This window comes from Geospiza fortis, unplaced genomic scaffold, assembly GCF_000277835.1.
Source record: "Geospiza fortis unplaced genomic scaffold, GeoFor_1.0 scaffold27, whole genome shotgun sequence".
Classification (NCBI taxonomy): domain Eukaryota; kingdom Metazoa; phylum Chordata; class Aves; order Passeriformes; family Thraupidae; genus Geospiza; species Geospiza fortis.
The window spans coordinates 4,429,582-4,445,687 of NW_005054329.1; the positions used below are offsets into that span (position 1 = coordinate 4,429,582).

The 16,106-nt window shown below is 52.8% G+C and overlaps 1 protein-coding gene across 7 annotated transcripts in view; it reads left to right on the plus strand.

Annotated features, from left to right (window-relative positions):
• The window catches only part of RAPGEF1 (Rap guanine nucleotide exchange factor 1), a 52,453-nt gene extending 37,928 nt beyond the window's left edge, over positions 1 to 14,525 (plus strand). For all 7 annotated transcript variants that reach the window (XM_031057226.1, XM_031057221.1, XM_031057224.1 and 4 more), the window contains 12 exons: positions 1,040 to 1,151; positions 2,669 to 2,744; positions 5,867 to 5,951; positions 7,374 to 7,466; positions 7,853 to 8,038; positions 8,194 to 8,278; positions 8,501 to 8,595; positions 9,030 to 9,108; positions 9,252 to 9,353; positions 9,777 to 9,874; positions 10,256 to 10,384; positions 10,918 to 14,525. In XM_031057226.1, the coding sequence (XP_030913086.1) occupies positions 1,040 to 1,151; positions 2,669 to 2,744; positions 5,867 to 5,951; positions 7,374 to 7,466; positions 7,853 to 8,038; positions 8,194 to 8,278; positions 8,501 to 8,595; positions 9,030 to 9,108; positions 9,252 to 9,353; positions 9,777 to 9,874; positions 10,256 to 10,384; positions 10,918 to 11,068 (1,291 nt within the window). In that variant the 3' untranslated portion in view covers positions 11,069 to 14,525. The remainder of the gene's footprint in view (positions 1 to 1,039; positions 1,152 to 2,668; positions 2,745 to 5,866; positions 5,952 to 7,373; positions 7,467 to 7,852; positions 8,039 to 8,193; positions 8,279 to 8,500; positions 8,596 to 9,029; positions 9,109 to 9,251; positions 9,354 to 9,776; positions 9,875 to 10,255; positions 10,385 to 10,917) is intronic.
• The last annotated feature ends 1,581 nt before the right edge of the window (positions 14,526 to 16,106 follow it).

The window sequence follows — 16,106 nt, forward strand, 5'->3', positions numbered from 1 at the left end:
TGGCAGGACATCCTTGCTGAGCTCAAGGAGCCCATGGGGTTAATGCAGCCTGTGTTGGCATCCTCAGTCCATGTCAGTGGCTGTGCTGTCCCTGACACTGGCTGCTCCCTTCTGCTTCCAGGGAAATGTGTGAAAAGAATCTGTATTGCTGTTTGGAATAGTCTTCCAGAGGGAAATTTCTTCCTAACCCTGCTAGTTAGAGGCTGGCTGAAGCCCTGGAGCAGGAGGCTTTATATCCCTCCTAATGCTCTTAGCTGTCATTTGCCTATGTAAATGAAGAGGTGCAAGCTGTAACAGATGGGCTTCAGGAGGAGTGCAGTGAGTGCTTCCCTGCTGCTTGAGATTGCTCTGCAATTGCATTTCTAAAGCAAAAACAGAGAACAGCAGTTGATTTGTGTGTGACAGTCAACTTCCCTCCCCCATTTTCCTGCAGCTGGTTTGAGGGTTTTAATCCCTGCAGTGAAGGAGACAGCACAAGAGTGCTCTGCAGAGCTCACTATCTGCCCAAAATACTGACTGCTGGATTTTGGCCTGGAGAAAGCTATGAGGAACATAAGTACTTTGGGGTTTGTTTTTTTTTTTTTTAGAAATACAGGCACAGAGAGGACATGTCCTGGCACAAAAGTACCAGCCTTTGGGGGTAGGAATGACCAAAAAAAAATGGTCATGATTTTCTGCTCTATTTTCCCTGTCGTCTCCCCTTGTCTCAGCACAGCAGGTCATGAACTGACTAAGATGTGTATGAGGAGAGTGTGCTCAGTCTCTGTGCACTTGAGGAAGGGCTTAGATTTGTGTGCACTAAAAATTTGGTGGATTAAGGAGACGTGGAAGTGTGTACTTATAGTAAAACCCTGTCTGCCAGAAATGCAGACTGACAAGTGTTCACGTCCTGAAGGTTTATCTTTCTCTTTTTCAAGAGATGCACAAAACAACAGAGTTAGAGAGAGACATTTGGGCTTGTTTGCAAAAGATTTACCTCCAGAGTGTCTGTGTACTTACTGTCATTTGAGGAAGGTTATTTCCCTTTTCTTTGTCACAGGCAGCCACAGTCACCAGATGCTTTGGAGTCATCACAGCTGGAGGAAGAGGTAGATGAGCTGTCCCTTATTGACCACAGTGAAATCATGTCTAGATTAACACTGAAGCAAGAGGTAGGTGCTTTCAGGGTTTGTTTTCATACTCTTTGGTTGAAATCTGATTCTCTGTGTGCACAAACAAGGCATCAGCTTTTATTAGATAGGAAAAACTAGGTTGCAGCAGAAGTGGGGTGTGTGTGAAGGCTGCTGTTAAAGTATGAGATGCTGGTACAGGCAGGGAGCACCAGCAATGAGGGAGGGTTTAACTAAAGGTGAGATATCTCCCTAAAAACCAGCACATCCTGTGCCCTTTTCCCAGTCTGCCCCTTGCCACCTCTTCAGCTCTGACAGTCTGAAATGAATCACCTGAGAGCCTGAGCACAAACCATGCAGGGGTGGGTGATGGTGCTGGCCTTCCTCTCTGAGGGCAGATTCAGCAGGTGAATGAGCAGGACATGATGTGGAAAAGCAGCCAAAGGAGTTGTTTCTGTGTTTGAGACATGGCTTTGTGTCTAGCCCTGGGTGCACTTTCAGGCTGTCAGGGGGCTTGGCTGGGAAACAGAGAGAATGGATCATTCACTGCCACTTCAGGGGTGTTCTTTGGTCAGCTGAGATGTGCAGGAGAGAGTGAGAAGCTTTTACATGTTCTCTAAGTAGTATTTCATGAGTTTTGCCAGAGGGTCACCTGAAAAATTCACATCTTACACAGAGCTGCTCCATGGCTGTAATGCATGATTGTTTCACTGTTTTGCACATTGAAATGATAAAGACATTCCTAAGGGAAGCCAGACACAACTCCAGCCTCCTTTGACTGATTGTTTCCTTTAAAAAACATATAAAAATCAGTGATTTCTGAACATTTGGGACTAGCAGATCTGTGTCTTAGTGTCCTTTTTCTTTCTTTGCTTTTTGATCTACGTGTTTGAAGCAGTATAGAACTGTCACTGGGAGCTGCTTCCTGCAGTGTGGGAACTGCTGGCTGAGTGGTGGATCAGTTTTGCATATTTTGAGTTGTGAAATGCAGTAGCTAGAAGAAAGATGTGTTTTAGAGAGTGGTAATGCAGGGGTCAAGCAATTAGCAGGGCTGTTTTCTTCTGCCAGTTATTGGATCATTTCAGGTGACCTCTGGCCAAATGGCTCCAGATTAGGGAATTAACTGCTGGGTTTTGATGTTCCAGGAGCATGCAAGTTGAATGCATGACCTCCCACCCCAGAGCCACTGTGCTACGTGATCCTGCACTCTGAGACAGCTCACACAGTGCTGCTGCCCTGCTCATGGTCCTCTGGGAGTGTTTGTGGCATTTCTGCTCATTCTCCTCTGGGCAGAAGGTTCAGCCTTCCCTGAGCTCCACAACCAGGCCTTAGGGAGACCCTGAGTAAGGATCAGCCCAGCTCCTCATCTGGGGCACCGAATGCTCTGTGCAGATTCCAGGATTATCCCAGCACTGGGGTCCACATGCCAGCTTGTGCTGCCAGCAGTGCCAGGAACACTTTGTGCCCTGCCAGTTGTTGCTGAGCTGGAATCTCAGCAATGTTAAACCAGGCCTGAGGGAGCTTGGGCTGTGCCTGACGTGGTTGTGTTGCCATTGCAGGGGGATGATGGGCCAGATGTCCGAGGTGGATCTGGAGACATTCTCTTGGTGCACGCCACAGAGACCGACAGGAAAGGTAGGTGGGGCACAGGGCAGAGCCTGGCACGGCTTTGGCTGCCTCTCCTCTGCCCCAGGGCCACTGACAGCTGGGCTGGGGGAGTCTGCAGGCATCCTCTGAGCCTGGGGGGTTGTGTTTATCTCTGGGAGATGGTGGTAAGCTGGATAAGCCCCTGGTGGTTCCATTTAGCAGCAGGGATGGGATTAACTCCTCCCAGCCCTTGCCTGTCACTGGCACAGCAGTGACAGTGCTGTGTCCCTGTACCTGCTGAGCTGGGCCATTGCCTGCTGTGAGCAGCCTGGATCTTGTTTCCAGAGGTGCTCCTTGTCCTTTGAATTTCAGGGCAGTGCTGATGTAGGGGTTATGGAATGGTTGTGCATCAAAGCAGGAAAAAGGGATCTTGGTTTGGGTCTGATGCAGTACCCATGGGCACTGGGAGGCTGCCCAGGTGCTGCTCTGCTGACATTCTGTATTTTCAGTTTACTGTGCCCCCTCCTGTCCCACTCTGTACCACTTGTGTCCTGGCAGCCACCCAGACCAGTTCAGAGAGGGAATCCACAGTACAAAAGAAGAGATGTGGCACATTAGCAACCCTGAGCTCCAGATTTGTTAAAACCCCTCTTCATTTGTCCAAACCCAGGCACCACACACATGAAGCAGCTCCTTTCCAAGACCTGTGGCAAAGACAGCCTTTGCAGTGTTTCCAGAGAATTATTTGAAGCTGCCAAACACATTTGTGCTGATGGCCTTAACCAGGATTGATCTCCTTATCTCCTGGGAGGCAAAGCACTAACCCTGTGAATCACTCAGTGCTCAGTTTAGAGGTTGATAGTCAAAGGGGAAATATCTTCCATGTACATTTTTAAATGGCAGGGGTTTTACTGTAGCATAAGATGTTTGCAATTACTTACCAGCACCATTCAGCTAGCCAGAAAATCCTTCCCCTGACAGCTGTGTTTCCCAGCCTGCATGGGCATAGAATGCAGGCAGAAAGAACCAAAGGTAGGAACACACCAGAGAGGAGGAAGCAGTTGACTGTGCCAAGGCTGGAAATGTATAATAAAGAAAAGTCTAAATGAGATGATGGAAATACCCCTCATAAACATGCTGAAAGTGGGATAGAGAAACTGCTCTGTTGTCTGGGACAAGCATCACAACAAAAAACTCCCCTCCCTGAAAGACAGCTGCTTGGTAAGGGGGTGAGTGCTGGACCTCCAGTTCATGAACAGGGCTCTGAGGGCTCTGCAGGCAGTGGGGTGAGAGCTGTGGAGAACCTTTCAGAGCTGGGAGAAGCCAGAGCAGGATTGAATGTGCCCAGTGGTGCAGCTGTGCAGAGCTGGCTGGAGGGAGCTGGGGCAGGGGACAGTTCCAGTGCCTGAGCTCAGCCTGCCAAGCCAGAGCTGAATGGAGCACAGAGGAATTTGTGCTATGCTAACCCACTGCTTGGGTGACTGAGAGGGTTAATGAATTAAGCTTACAATGAGAAGAATTCCAGGCTTGTAAATCAATCAGCCAAACGGCACAGAGGGGTAGAGTTAAGAGGCTTTCCTTTAAAGATGAATTTCTTGGCAGCTTCAAGTGCCAGAGCAGACCAGCTGTATTACCTCACGTTGCCTTTGGGGCAGATGGGAACCCAGAATAAATGTAACTCCACGCCCTGTTGCATGATGCTTCTTGTCCATTTGAGTTTTCTGAAAAAGCTAAATGGCATAAGGAATAAAGAGAGACCTGTGGTCTTCAGGAATAAAATCCCTGGTCAGTTGAGTGCTCACAGCCACACACACTTGCTGTGAGTGCAGGGTTAGAGCTGGACAAGGCCTGGTTGAGCACCCAGCCTCTGTTTCTGTAACCCAGAGGCAGCAGCACTCCCTGATTTCAGGGCAGGAGGAAGGTGAGGTTCCTGCCAAGAGAAACACTGCAGGTAGAGAGGCAGAGCTCTCCCTCTGTGCCCTGCTCCTTCCACCTCCCAGCAGTGGCTGTTCCAGCACGTGGATGTGGGGTGATGCCTGCTGTGGCTGGAACAAAGCCCTGCATGTACAGCCCAGCCTGGGCAGGCACAGCAGGAGCTCTTCTCTGTCTGCCCCTGGTGCAGTGCTCCTGGCAGGGGCAGGGTGCCATCCCCTGCCCACCCTGCTGCCCTGCCCCTGCCCTGTGCTGCCTCTAGTGCCTAATGCTCCCATTTTGGCACTCCTGTCCACAGAACCAGGCACTGGGACTGCAAGTGCTCTGCAGTCTTCACCTGACATCTGCATTCCTGTGTGCAGTTTGTGCTTTTTTCAAATTCCATCCTCTGTGCCCATGATAATGCCCAGAGCCTTTGCAATTCCAGGCCCTACAGCACCTTGTCCTGCAGATGAATGAGCACAGGCTGTGTGCACCACATCTCTGTTGGGGCAGCATCAGTTTTTGTAGTGCAATTTGCTTTTCTTTTGGCTGGAAATAATCTTCTATTTACACTGTCCTGGGATGGATTTCCTGGAACTCAGCAAGGGCAGAGGATGTGCAGCACCACAGCATGTATTGAAACACCTGTGTTCCTCATTGGGAGGGCAGAGTGACCTGCCTGAGCCCCAAAGACAGAGCAGGCATCACCTCTTGCCATCAGATCTTCTTTTTTAAGCATCCCCAAGGTCTAAACGTTTTTCCATGACACATTATTGATAGCTCCTGTCCCACAAGCAGGTGTTTTTCACTGACCCTTTCATGAGGCACAAGCCCGAGTGGGAGCCAGGGCCAGGCCAGTGGGACAGGGCAGTGTCACTGCTGCTCTTGTGCCAAAGGGTCCATCTGCTGGTAAGGACCAACAGCACAGCATTGCTGGGAAGCTCACTCACATATGTTTTTCCTTGACACATTATTGATAGCTCCTGTCCCACAAGCAGGTGTTTTTCACTGACCCTTTCATGAGGCACAAGCCCGAGTGGGAGCCAGGGCCAGGCCAGTGGGACAGGGCAGTGTCACTGCTGCTCTTGTGCCAAAGGGTCCATCTGCTGGTAAGGACCAACAGCACAGCATTGCTGGGAAGCTCACTCACACCAAAATGTGTCCATGCCCTCCTCTGTACATCTGCATTCAACCTCACAAGAAGCTCATTTTTCTGAAAGCAGGGTTGACTGAGGCTTTCTTGCTTTTTTGCCTAGATCTGGTGCTGTACTGTGAAGCCTTTCTGACCACATACAGGACATTTATTACCCCTGAAGAGCTCATCAAGAAGCTGCAGTACAGATATCCTTTTATCAGAGGCAGTTCACTCCCATCAGGAATCAGAGCTGGATGGTCACTGTGGAGGGAGCTGGTGGCAAGGTTTTTGGTGAAAAAGCCTGCTGGCAGCATGGTCAGTGATGTGCTGGCCCTGGTGGTGTCCCAGGCAGGAATTCCTTCACCTCCACTCTCTCCAGTGGGAATTGCTGCAGGGCAGGTCCAGTCACAGTGGATACTGGACCTGAGTTGTCTCCTGAGGGGTCCTGGCAGGGTAGAGGAGCAATTCAGCTTTTCTGTATGTCACTGGGGAACTGGTGTTTTATTTGGGACATCTTGTTTGTAGAGTGGGGACCAGAGAACCATCTGCCTTCCAGAGGGGCTGTGGGTATTGCCTGCATGGGAAATAGTTTAACATTAGAGATGATTAAACCATCAAGGCTTTCTCTCTCTTACTGCAATAAACTCAGCCCTGAAGATGCTTTTGGCCTCCCAGTCCTGAGCTGAGCTTGTACCAGGTAACGAGGCAGGGCCCTGATGTGCAGGGGGAGCACTCCTGGCAGAGGATGGAGAGGGCCTCTCCCTGAGCACCCTGCTGCCTTTCCTTGCCCTTGGCTCTGTTCCCTGCCAGCAGAGCAGGGCAGGCTGTGGCTCTGGTGGCTCTGGTGGCTCTGGTGCTGTGCAGCCACATCACAGGGAGCCTGACGTCACCGTGTCCTGCTGCAGCTCGTCAGTGCCATCTGCAGCAGAGCTGCTGCTCTGGATCAGCAGCCAGGGACACAGCACGGCTCAGCCAGGTGACAATCCTGCCTGGGGTACCCCTGCAGGCCCTGCCAGTGCTGCCTTACTGATAACCTTGGTCTCTGTCCCTTTGTCCACCTGGCGGAAGGTTTTTCAGCCGGTGCTGTCGCCCCTGTCACTGTCCTCCTTGCAGCAGATTGGGCAGCCAGGAAGGTGGAGGTGACATTTGAGATCTGTTGAGAGCAGATGTCTCAGACCAGTGGGGGAGATCACTGTGGGGAAGGGCTGCTCATTAAATGCCACCTTAGAGAGAACAATTTCAGGGTACACCTGCTCTCAGTTCTGTGAGGTGTCAGTACCTCCTCACACCCCCTGCTACCAGCAGCTGGTGTCAGTTTAATGCCATCTCAGAGCCATCTCAGCGTCCCTTATCTCCTGGAAATCAAACACCAGTTTCCATCAGGACAGAACAGTGTTCTAATGTGGGTGCCCCATCCCTGGCAGTGTCCAAGGCAAGGCTGGATGGAGCTCTGAGCAACCTGGGACAGTGGAAGGTGTCCCTGCCCATGGTAGGGAGTGGAACTGGATGATTATTAAGGTCCCTTCCACCCCAAATCATTCAATGATTTTGTGATTCCTTGAGGCAGTTGGGAATTGCACTGATGCTGATCTGGCTACACTGAGTTAATTCTTTAATTTGCAACCAACATATGAGAAGTTTTGCCACTTCCCAGACACGTTCAAGAAGAGAGTCAGTAAGAACACCTTCTTCGTGCTGGTGAGAGTGGTGGATGAGCTGTGGTGAGTTCCCTTCTTCATTTTGGGATGCAGGGTCAGTAACTCATGGAAATCTGGCAGCTGGGAAAATGTGGTTTTTAGGGAAGATGTATTTTTTTAACCCAATCTATAATGACAGCTGAAATCCCCCAACCCTGACCAGTGAGACACCTGTAGTGCTGAACTCTGTTGGAAGAACAGATTCTTCCTGTGTGTCCTAACTGGGTCAGTGGTTTGAAAATAACAATTAAAAGGGGAATCTCTGGTAAAGGAAGAGCTGGGAAAAAGAGGAATTTCAGTCACCCAGTTCTGGTGGTAGGAAAGAGCAATGAGACTCAGTACAGGTACAAACCCCAGAGCTCAGTGTCTCAGCTCTGATCCCTTCCCTGCATTTTCCACCTTCCTCCCAGCTTGGTGGAGTTGACAGAGGAAATCCTCAAGCTGCTGATGGACCTGGTGTTCAGGCTGGTGTGCAGTGGGGAGCTGAGCCTGGCCAGGGTGCTGCGCAAGAACATCCTGGATAAGGTGGATCAGAAGAAAATGCTGAGCTACGCCAACTCCATCAAACCTCTCGCAGCCAGAGGGGTGGCAGCCAGGTGAGGGGAGGTGTATGTGACCACATCTGTGTCCTCTGAGAGCCAGGGCACCCCTTCCCTGGGAACACAAGAGTTTCCTCAGTTCAAAATACAAGAAAGATAAGAAAACAGGTCACATTTGCTGAGCCTTGGTACTTCCTGCTTGTTTTCCACAGGCCAGGGACGTTGCATGATTTCCACAGCCATGAAATAGCTGAGCAGCTGACCCTGCTGGATGCTGAACTCTTCTATAAAATTGAGGTACGGAGATGAGGATGGGCTGAGGGCAGTGGGAGGGCTTGGACCTTCTGCAGTGTCTGGTGCTCCCTGCCAGCTCTCCCAGACACCTGCTGGATTGTAGGACACAGCTGATCTTGTGCCAGCGAGTGGCTGTGAGCAAAGGCTGCAGCTGGGAATCTTGGGGTAGAAATCCCATTTTAATGTGTGATATTTTCCCACCCCTCTCCTCTCCTTCCTTGGCAGATTCCAGAAGTTCTGCTTTGGGCAAAGGAACAAAATGAAGAGAAGAGCCCCAACCTGACACAGTTCACAGAGCACTTTAATAACATGTCCTACTGGTAAGGAGCTCAGAACGTGGCACTGAACTGTGCCTAACCTCCAGTGCCTTGCAGATATTCCAAGTGTTCCTCGTAGACTTGGGTTCCTTTGTTACAAATTGGATAATGTATATTTTTGGCCAGGAAGTAGGTGCAGAGCACTCATCTAAGACCCCAGAGCACAGCAGAAATAAAATAAGGAGGGTCTTGTAATCCAGAGGAATTAATTATCAGTATCACTGAGCTCTTGAAACAAACATTCCCCTTGCAAATAAATGCTCTCTGTGACAGTATCCTGTCTTTGCTGTGGATTAGAGTGCTCCATTTAAGTGGGAGGTATTGTGAACATTTTTGCATTGGCCCATCTCTGTTAGTGATCAGTTTTCTTAATGAAACAAGAGGAAATCTGATCTCTGCTTAAGTAGGTTTATCTTTTATTCTCTCTGTTCTTCCAGGGTCCGTTCAATAATTATGCTACAAGAGAAAGCCCAGGACCGAGAGAGGCTGCTCCTTAAATTTATAAAGATTATGAAGGTACTGGCTTGGTTTTTCCTGTGAATCACACACACTGCTGTTTAAAGGGGCAGGGGAGTGGGGTCCTCTGCTTGGTAGAGCTGTTTAATGCTAGAAGGCTTTTCAGAGCTCTCGAGTAACTGGAATATTCTCCCTCTTCACAGCACTTACGAAAGCTGAATAATTTTAATTCCTATCTGGCCATTCTTTCTGCACTGGATTCTGCACCCATCCGAAGGCTGGAGTGGCAGAAGCAAACCTCAGAGGTGAGGAGCAGTGGGGCCTCTGATCTTTGGGGGAAGGCTGAGTGTGGTGGTTATGTATGAAACAGCCGAGTGGTTTTACATCGCAGCAGTGTCCCAGGGCGGAGGGATGGTGGATAACTCCCCTCCAGTGGGTAAAATGCCACAGTGCTGGAAGCCTTCAGTGTGGCTGGGCATTCTGACAGCTGCAGGAGTGCCAGCACAGTCACAGGGGACAACAGCCTCCTCCTCCTCCTCCTCGTCCTCCTGCAGCCCAAGGCTCGGGGAGGCTGAAGGCAGCAATGTTCCATGCAACACCCTGAGTAAATCAGCTGGAGGTGTTTGCAGGATAGCATTAACTCCCTGCTCTGTGTGGCTCTCAGGGGGGAGGTGACAAGGAGAATGGCTTTGCAGCAGGGGTGTCAGCAGGGGATTTGTGTCCTGCAGGGCCTGGCTGAGTACTGCACCCTGATCGACAGCTCCTCGTCCTTCCGCGCGTACCGAGCGGCCCTGGCCGACGTGGAGCCCCCCTGCATCCCCTACCTGTGAGTGCAGCTTCCTCCCCTGACACTGCTCTGCACATTAAAATGCCTCCTTTAAGGATTTCTCAGCAGCTGCTGCTGAGCTCAGCCCTTGCCTTCTGCCCAGCACCTAGGGTAAGGCAGCACCGTGCCACATCAGCCCATGGATGCTCTCTGGAGCAGTTTGGCTGGGGCAGGGTGGCCAGCTGGGGCTGTTTGCATCTCAACACCTTTAGATCTGCTGCTGGGGAATGTTTCCCTCTGGTTAAGGTTGCCATTCTGGTGGCAGTGGGAGGCTGTTGGATTTTGTTGGGCTGCCTTTTGGCTGGCCACCCTGCCCTTTGTGACTAACCTCTGTGTCTGTTTGCCTTCTCCCTTGGCCTGCTGCCCCTTTCCCTCTTTCAGAGGCCTGATTCTGCAGGACCTGACCTTTGTCCATCTGGGAAACCCTGATTACATTGACAGCAAAGTGAACTTTTCCAAGCGCTGGCAGCAGTTTAACATCCTGGACAGCATGAGGTGCTTCCAGCAAGTGTAAGTGCAGCAGTGGGGCTCAGAGGTGGCTTTGGGGCACCACGGTGGGGACTGGGGCAGGGGCTTGGACATGGAAACTCCTGTGCAAGGAGAAGGGAATGTAAAGGGGAAGGGAGTTGGAAGGAGAGCTGGGAGCAGCAAGGCTCTAATCAGTCTCCTTCCCTCTCTAGGTTACATAAACATTGTAAGGGCATTTTTCTGATATTAGTTTTGAGATCCAGATAAGTTTTGCCTTCAGGTTTTGCCATTGCTGGTTCCTGTGTTCTCTGGGATATTCGGGGTTTTCTTCAGTGCTGTCTTGCAGCAGAGGCAGCAGATCTAACTGCTGATTCCTGTGTGACAAGTGCCTTTTTCCCCTCAGTTCAGCAGCAGGTTTTCCCCTTTGTGGTGTGACACCACTGCCATGAGTACAGGGCACAGCCCACACACAGTGCTCGGTGTCCTCAGAGCAGGACAGGGACAGGGGTGGCCCAAAGGCAGGAGAGGACCCCAGGCAGCCCTTGTGTAACTGCAGCTCCTCTGTGGTTTTCCAGACATTACGACATCAAAAGGAACGACGACATAGTGTCATTCTTCAACGACTTCAGCGACCACCTGGCTGAGGAGGCCCTGTGGGAACTGTCCCTGAAAATCAAACCGCGGAACATCACAAGGCGGAAAACAGATCGGGAAGAGAAAACCTAGGAGGAGGGGTTGTGCGAGGAGAATCGCTCCGCAGAGGCGCCGAGGGCAGCTATGAGACTGGAGTTCAATGTTTGTACCTGTCACTGGATGACACACCCTCCCTCCCAGCTGGCAGCCAGCCCTGGGGGTGGCAATGCCAGGCGCGGAGGCGCCGGCGCAGCGGCCGAGGGCAGAGATCAGCCGGTGCTCGCTGCACTCGCCCTCCTCCTCCTCCCGCCCCTCTGTGCCATGAACCAGCTTTAACCCCGGGGATAGAGCTGTGTGGAAGGAGTGTCCCACGCCAGCGTGTTGCTGGTTTGCTGGCCTGTTGCATTCAGGTGTACCCTGGCTCTTGTCTCCATCCCGAGCAGGGGCAGCAGGAGCTCAGCGCCCACTGACTCATCTCCAGAGCGGCGTCGGGCAGCAGCGGCCGTGGAAGCCAAGGGTTGGAGTCTCCCCTGCAATGCCACCTTCCCAACGTGTTTGTGAGGATGGAAGTGTCTCCTGCTGCCTGCCAGAGGAGCTGTGCTTCCAGAGAGCTGCTTGTGTTTACAGGGGTCTCGGCTCACCCCAGATCTCTGGGCCTTCTTCACGGGAGGAAGGCACCGGTCGTAGATACGGAAGAGGCACTGAAAATGTGGGCAGGGACCCGCCATCTCCAGTCATCACACCCCCCTCCTCCTCTCAGATCTCGTTATTTAAGCAACAGTAAATCCCTCTGAACCTGGAAACACAGACTGCCCAGGTACTGGGGGTCACCTGCCTGTGCCCCCGTGTCTCTTAGCGATGGTACTTAGCTTTTGCACAGGAAATGCTGTAGGATACAGACTGTACATACCTAGTGTTTAGAGCCCCCTGGGGATTTTTGATGCATGTCTGAATACCGATGAATTTATAGGAAAAAAAAAAAAACAAAGACAAGTGCAAACCAGTCTGTATAAAATCCACAACCAGTGACAACATTGTTCCGAGTGCTGGATAAAGGAGGCTCAGGGCAGCCAGGTGGGCATTGGCTGCAGAGCCAGGGCAGGAGCCTCCTGAAGGAGCCAATTCTGGGTTGGAAGTGGGAACCAGGAAGGAGCCCTGTGCCCAGCTGAGCCACCCTGTCCTCCCACTCACTCCTCTCTCTGTTGCCAAATGTTTTTCTCTGGGGGTCCCTGTTGGACCCTCAGTGCTGTGCTTTGAGAGCTGTGCTTTGGCAGGACCCCCAGCCAGTCCCTGTCCCCAGTCCTGCCATGCTGCCAGCAGGGCAGGGACAGCCTTGCATGGAAGGGCAAGGCAGGGGTGTCATTTCCCACACACACAGTGTTAACCCCAATCTGTTCAGTGTGCCTTATTCGGCCCTTCTGTCCCCTCTCTGTGTCCCACCCAGCACAGCCCCAGCCAGGCCATCTCACATCCCTCCTCTCTGTCCTGCTCCAGTGGTTTGCAGTTGCATCATGTGTGTGAGTGTGTCCTGCAGGTTTTGCCAGACCCTCCTCAGCTCCCTGTCACATGGTCACAGGTTTTTGCAGGGTTCTGACAAAATCCTGCACGTTTAGGGCACCAGCTCCCAAGGAATACAGACATGGAGTTTCACAGGGCATCCTTAACTTATTTCTCAATAGCAGCTCTGTGCCTGCTAAAGCCTCTGTTTGTTCTGGGTGAATCAGAGCTGCACTCCTTTCCTTCTCCAAACAGATTGCAAAGCCTTGGCCAGCTCTGCCTGGCTCTCAGGAGGGAGTGACAGCCTGGGGTTTTACCCAGCTTGGTGATTTTCCTGAACACTTAGGCATGAAGCTCACACAGTGGCCAAGCACAGAGAGACCCCTGCCCCTGAGGGCATCTGGGGGAGGGCAGTGTGGGGTCCAGCACAGTCCTGTGCAGCCCCAGAGCAGGAGGAGCAGGAATTTTTTGTGCTGAACCACGGTGTCTGAGCCAGAACACTTCAAAAGTGGTTTATTTTCATGGCACTGAGGGCATTGGAGCTGTGTGTTCTGTCCAGCCAAGGCTTTGCAATCCCCAGAGGCTTCCCAGGAAGTAATATCCATGATTCCTTTGTAAATAAGATCTTTTAAAAGCCCAGCATGGTGAAAAGAGTGATGAATACACCCAGGATGTGGTGTGGGCTTCACCCTGGTGGCTCTGGAATCACAGCCCTGGGGGTTCAGAGGGACAGGAGGGGGCAGCTTGTCTTCATCCAGCTGAATGACCGTGTTACCTGAGGGGTGAGCAAGTGGCTCGGGCACACAGGACACCCCAAAACTGGCAGTGACTGGGGTTCCACAGGGCTCCAGCCCTGGCCCTGTGCTCTTCAGCATCTTCACTGACAGCCTGGACACAGGACTGGAAGGGATACTAAGGAACTTTGCTGACAACACTAAATTTGGGCACCACTGTATAAAAGAAGATATTAAGCTATTAGAGAGTGTCCAAAGGAGGCCACAGGGATGGGGAAGGGTCTGGAGGGGCCTTGTGAGGAGCAGCTGAGGGCACTTGGTTTGTTCAGCCTGGAGGAGACGGAGGGGGGACATTGTGGTCTTCAGCAGCCTCACAAGGGTGAGGTGCAGATCTGTTCACCTGTGAGCAGTGACAGGACCTGAGGGCACGGCTGCAGCTGTGGCAGGGAGGTTCAGGTTGGAAATCAGGAAAAGGTTCTTCCCCCAGAGGGTGGTGGGGTACAGCACCAAGCCTGTCTGAGGTCAAGAAGTGTTTGGATGGGATTTTTGGGTTGACCTGTGCAGGGCCAGCAGTTGGTCTTGGTGATGCTGATGGGTTTCTTTCAAGTCAGCAAATTCTGTGATCCCCAACCAGCAGGAGCCATTTCCAGGTTCTTCCCTGCACTTGAGCCCACCAGTCCAGTTAGCACTGAAGGAGGTCTCGCTCTCTGCCCTCTGCCAAGCGCCCAGAGCTGGAGGCTCAGCCCATGGCGTGGGGATGGGAGGTCTGAGTGCCCCCCAGCTTTCCTCCCCCTTCAGCCCTTCCTCTGCTGCCATCCCCAGCTGAGCAGTGTCCCACCCTCAGGCCAGGCTCTCAGGGCTGGAGGGACCCTAGAGGAGGGTCCCCTTGCCTGGAGCAGCTTCAGGTTTGCTGACCAGAGACCCCCCCCACTCTCCAGGAGCAGTCACTGGGGAGCAGAAACCCAAACATCCTTGTGCAAGACTGGCCATGAGTGTGTTCCCATCTTGCAGGCAGCATCCTCAAGGCCATCACCTCTTTTTGGGGAGAGGGAAGAGTCTGAGTGCCCTCTCCACACGGGGCAGGGAGTGGGGGAGAAGCCATGCCCCCAGTCACCAGCCCCCTGCCCCGGGCCTCTCCCCCAAGCAGTTCCGTTGTATTATAGATTTACCACTAACCCCCATGGTGGCATCTTCCTGCAAACATTTCAGACCTGTAACTTTTATATTAAAGACAAATAAAACACCAGTAACGAGCCTGCCTGATGATCCTGTTTACAGTGCATGCACAGTCTGTGGATTAAAGTGACAATCGAATCCGCCTCTGGCGCTGGTGTGGCCTTGTGTTTTCTCATGTGCCCCCCGTGGTTCTCCTCTGCCCATGCCTCTTTTCCCCTCTATTTTTTCACTATAAATTCTTCCCTCTCTTTGCCGAGATGGCTTTGCCTCAATACAAGGGGAGATCTTCTCCTGTCACCTTCCCTGGGCTCTGGTGTCCCTGTGTCAGGGTTTTGGCTGCCCAGCTCCCAGCGTGTGCCCAGCCCATGCATGGCCGTGTGCCCGCAGCCAGGGGCTATAAATAACCCCTCCATGGAGCTATTTCAGTCCTGGACAGGGTTCAAAATTCCTCTGGAAATAATTGTCACGGGCCAGCTCAGGAGGAGAGTGCCCAGACACTGACCTGAGCACGTGCCCCCTGCGCCAGGGCTGGAATGTGGGGCTGCATCCCAGGGAACCAGCTCAGCAGAGGAGGGGTCTGCCCACAGCTCAGGGTTCCCCCAAACTGCCCAGCCAGTGGCACACCCAGGCCAGGGCCACGTGGAGATTCCCCTTCCCTGGTGCCCACCTGCTAAACCCTGATTTCAGCTGTTGCAGGAGAACTTGCCCTGAATTTTGTGGTGGGCAAAGGCCATGGCAAGGGGAGATGTAGGCCCTTGGTGTGCAGAGAACACAAAGTTTTGGCTACAGCTGTATTTTATTTCAGTCTGGAAGCAGCAAGAGGTGGCAGTACAGGGGGGATGTTGTGTGGTGGGGTGTGTGCGTGCAGAATTACTGTAGAACTGCATACATGAGTTTGTATCTTCTCACACTACTAATGACCAGTGAGGACTTCCCACACTCCTGTTACTTCTGCTTCACCTCCAACCCCAATCCTACAAGATGCTCCCTCTGCACCTGAGTCCCATTGGCAGCTCCAAGTGAGAGCCCAGAGCAATGGGATTCAGCATCCTGCAGCAGAGCCTGATCCTGCCCATGGACCCCACACAGCTCCCTGCCCAGAGCTGGATCCAGCAGGATGCAGCATCTCCCTGCTCCGGGCTCCTCCTGCCCTGGGCTGAGCAGATGCCTCAAGGCTCTGGGGCAGCTCCTCACCCTGCCGGGAAGGACAGACGCTGCCCCACAGCCCCAAAAACTCTTCGTTTTCACTCATTTTTATACAAGGCTGTGGCAACTTCACCTGCCCGTGCCCCACACCCCCCCCCAGGTGCTGAGCCACAAGGAGCTCTCGGCACCCTGGGGCTCAGGGTCCTTGTCACAGGTACAGGGACACCAGGACGTAGACGATCCAGCTGATGGAGGCAAACAACCCGAAGAGGAGGCTGATGAGGACCAGTGACTGCGCTTTTTTGGATGCCAGGTACGCCTGGGCCGTGTCCCCACGGGCGAGCGCAGCCCGGGTCTGGGGCAGGGGGAGAAGGGGAGCGCTTAGAGGAGACCCACAGCACCAGGAGGGGCTTCGGGGCTGCCCGGTGAGTCCTTGCTTACCTCGTGGGAGTAGACGAGGGCCATGACCCCGGTGATCAGGCAGCAGAAGAGGGTCACCAGCACCGACTCCACCGTGTAGTCCTTGGGCCGCTGGTGCCCGCGGCCGGCGGGGGAGGGCCCCGGCTGCGGGGGGGACT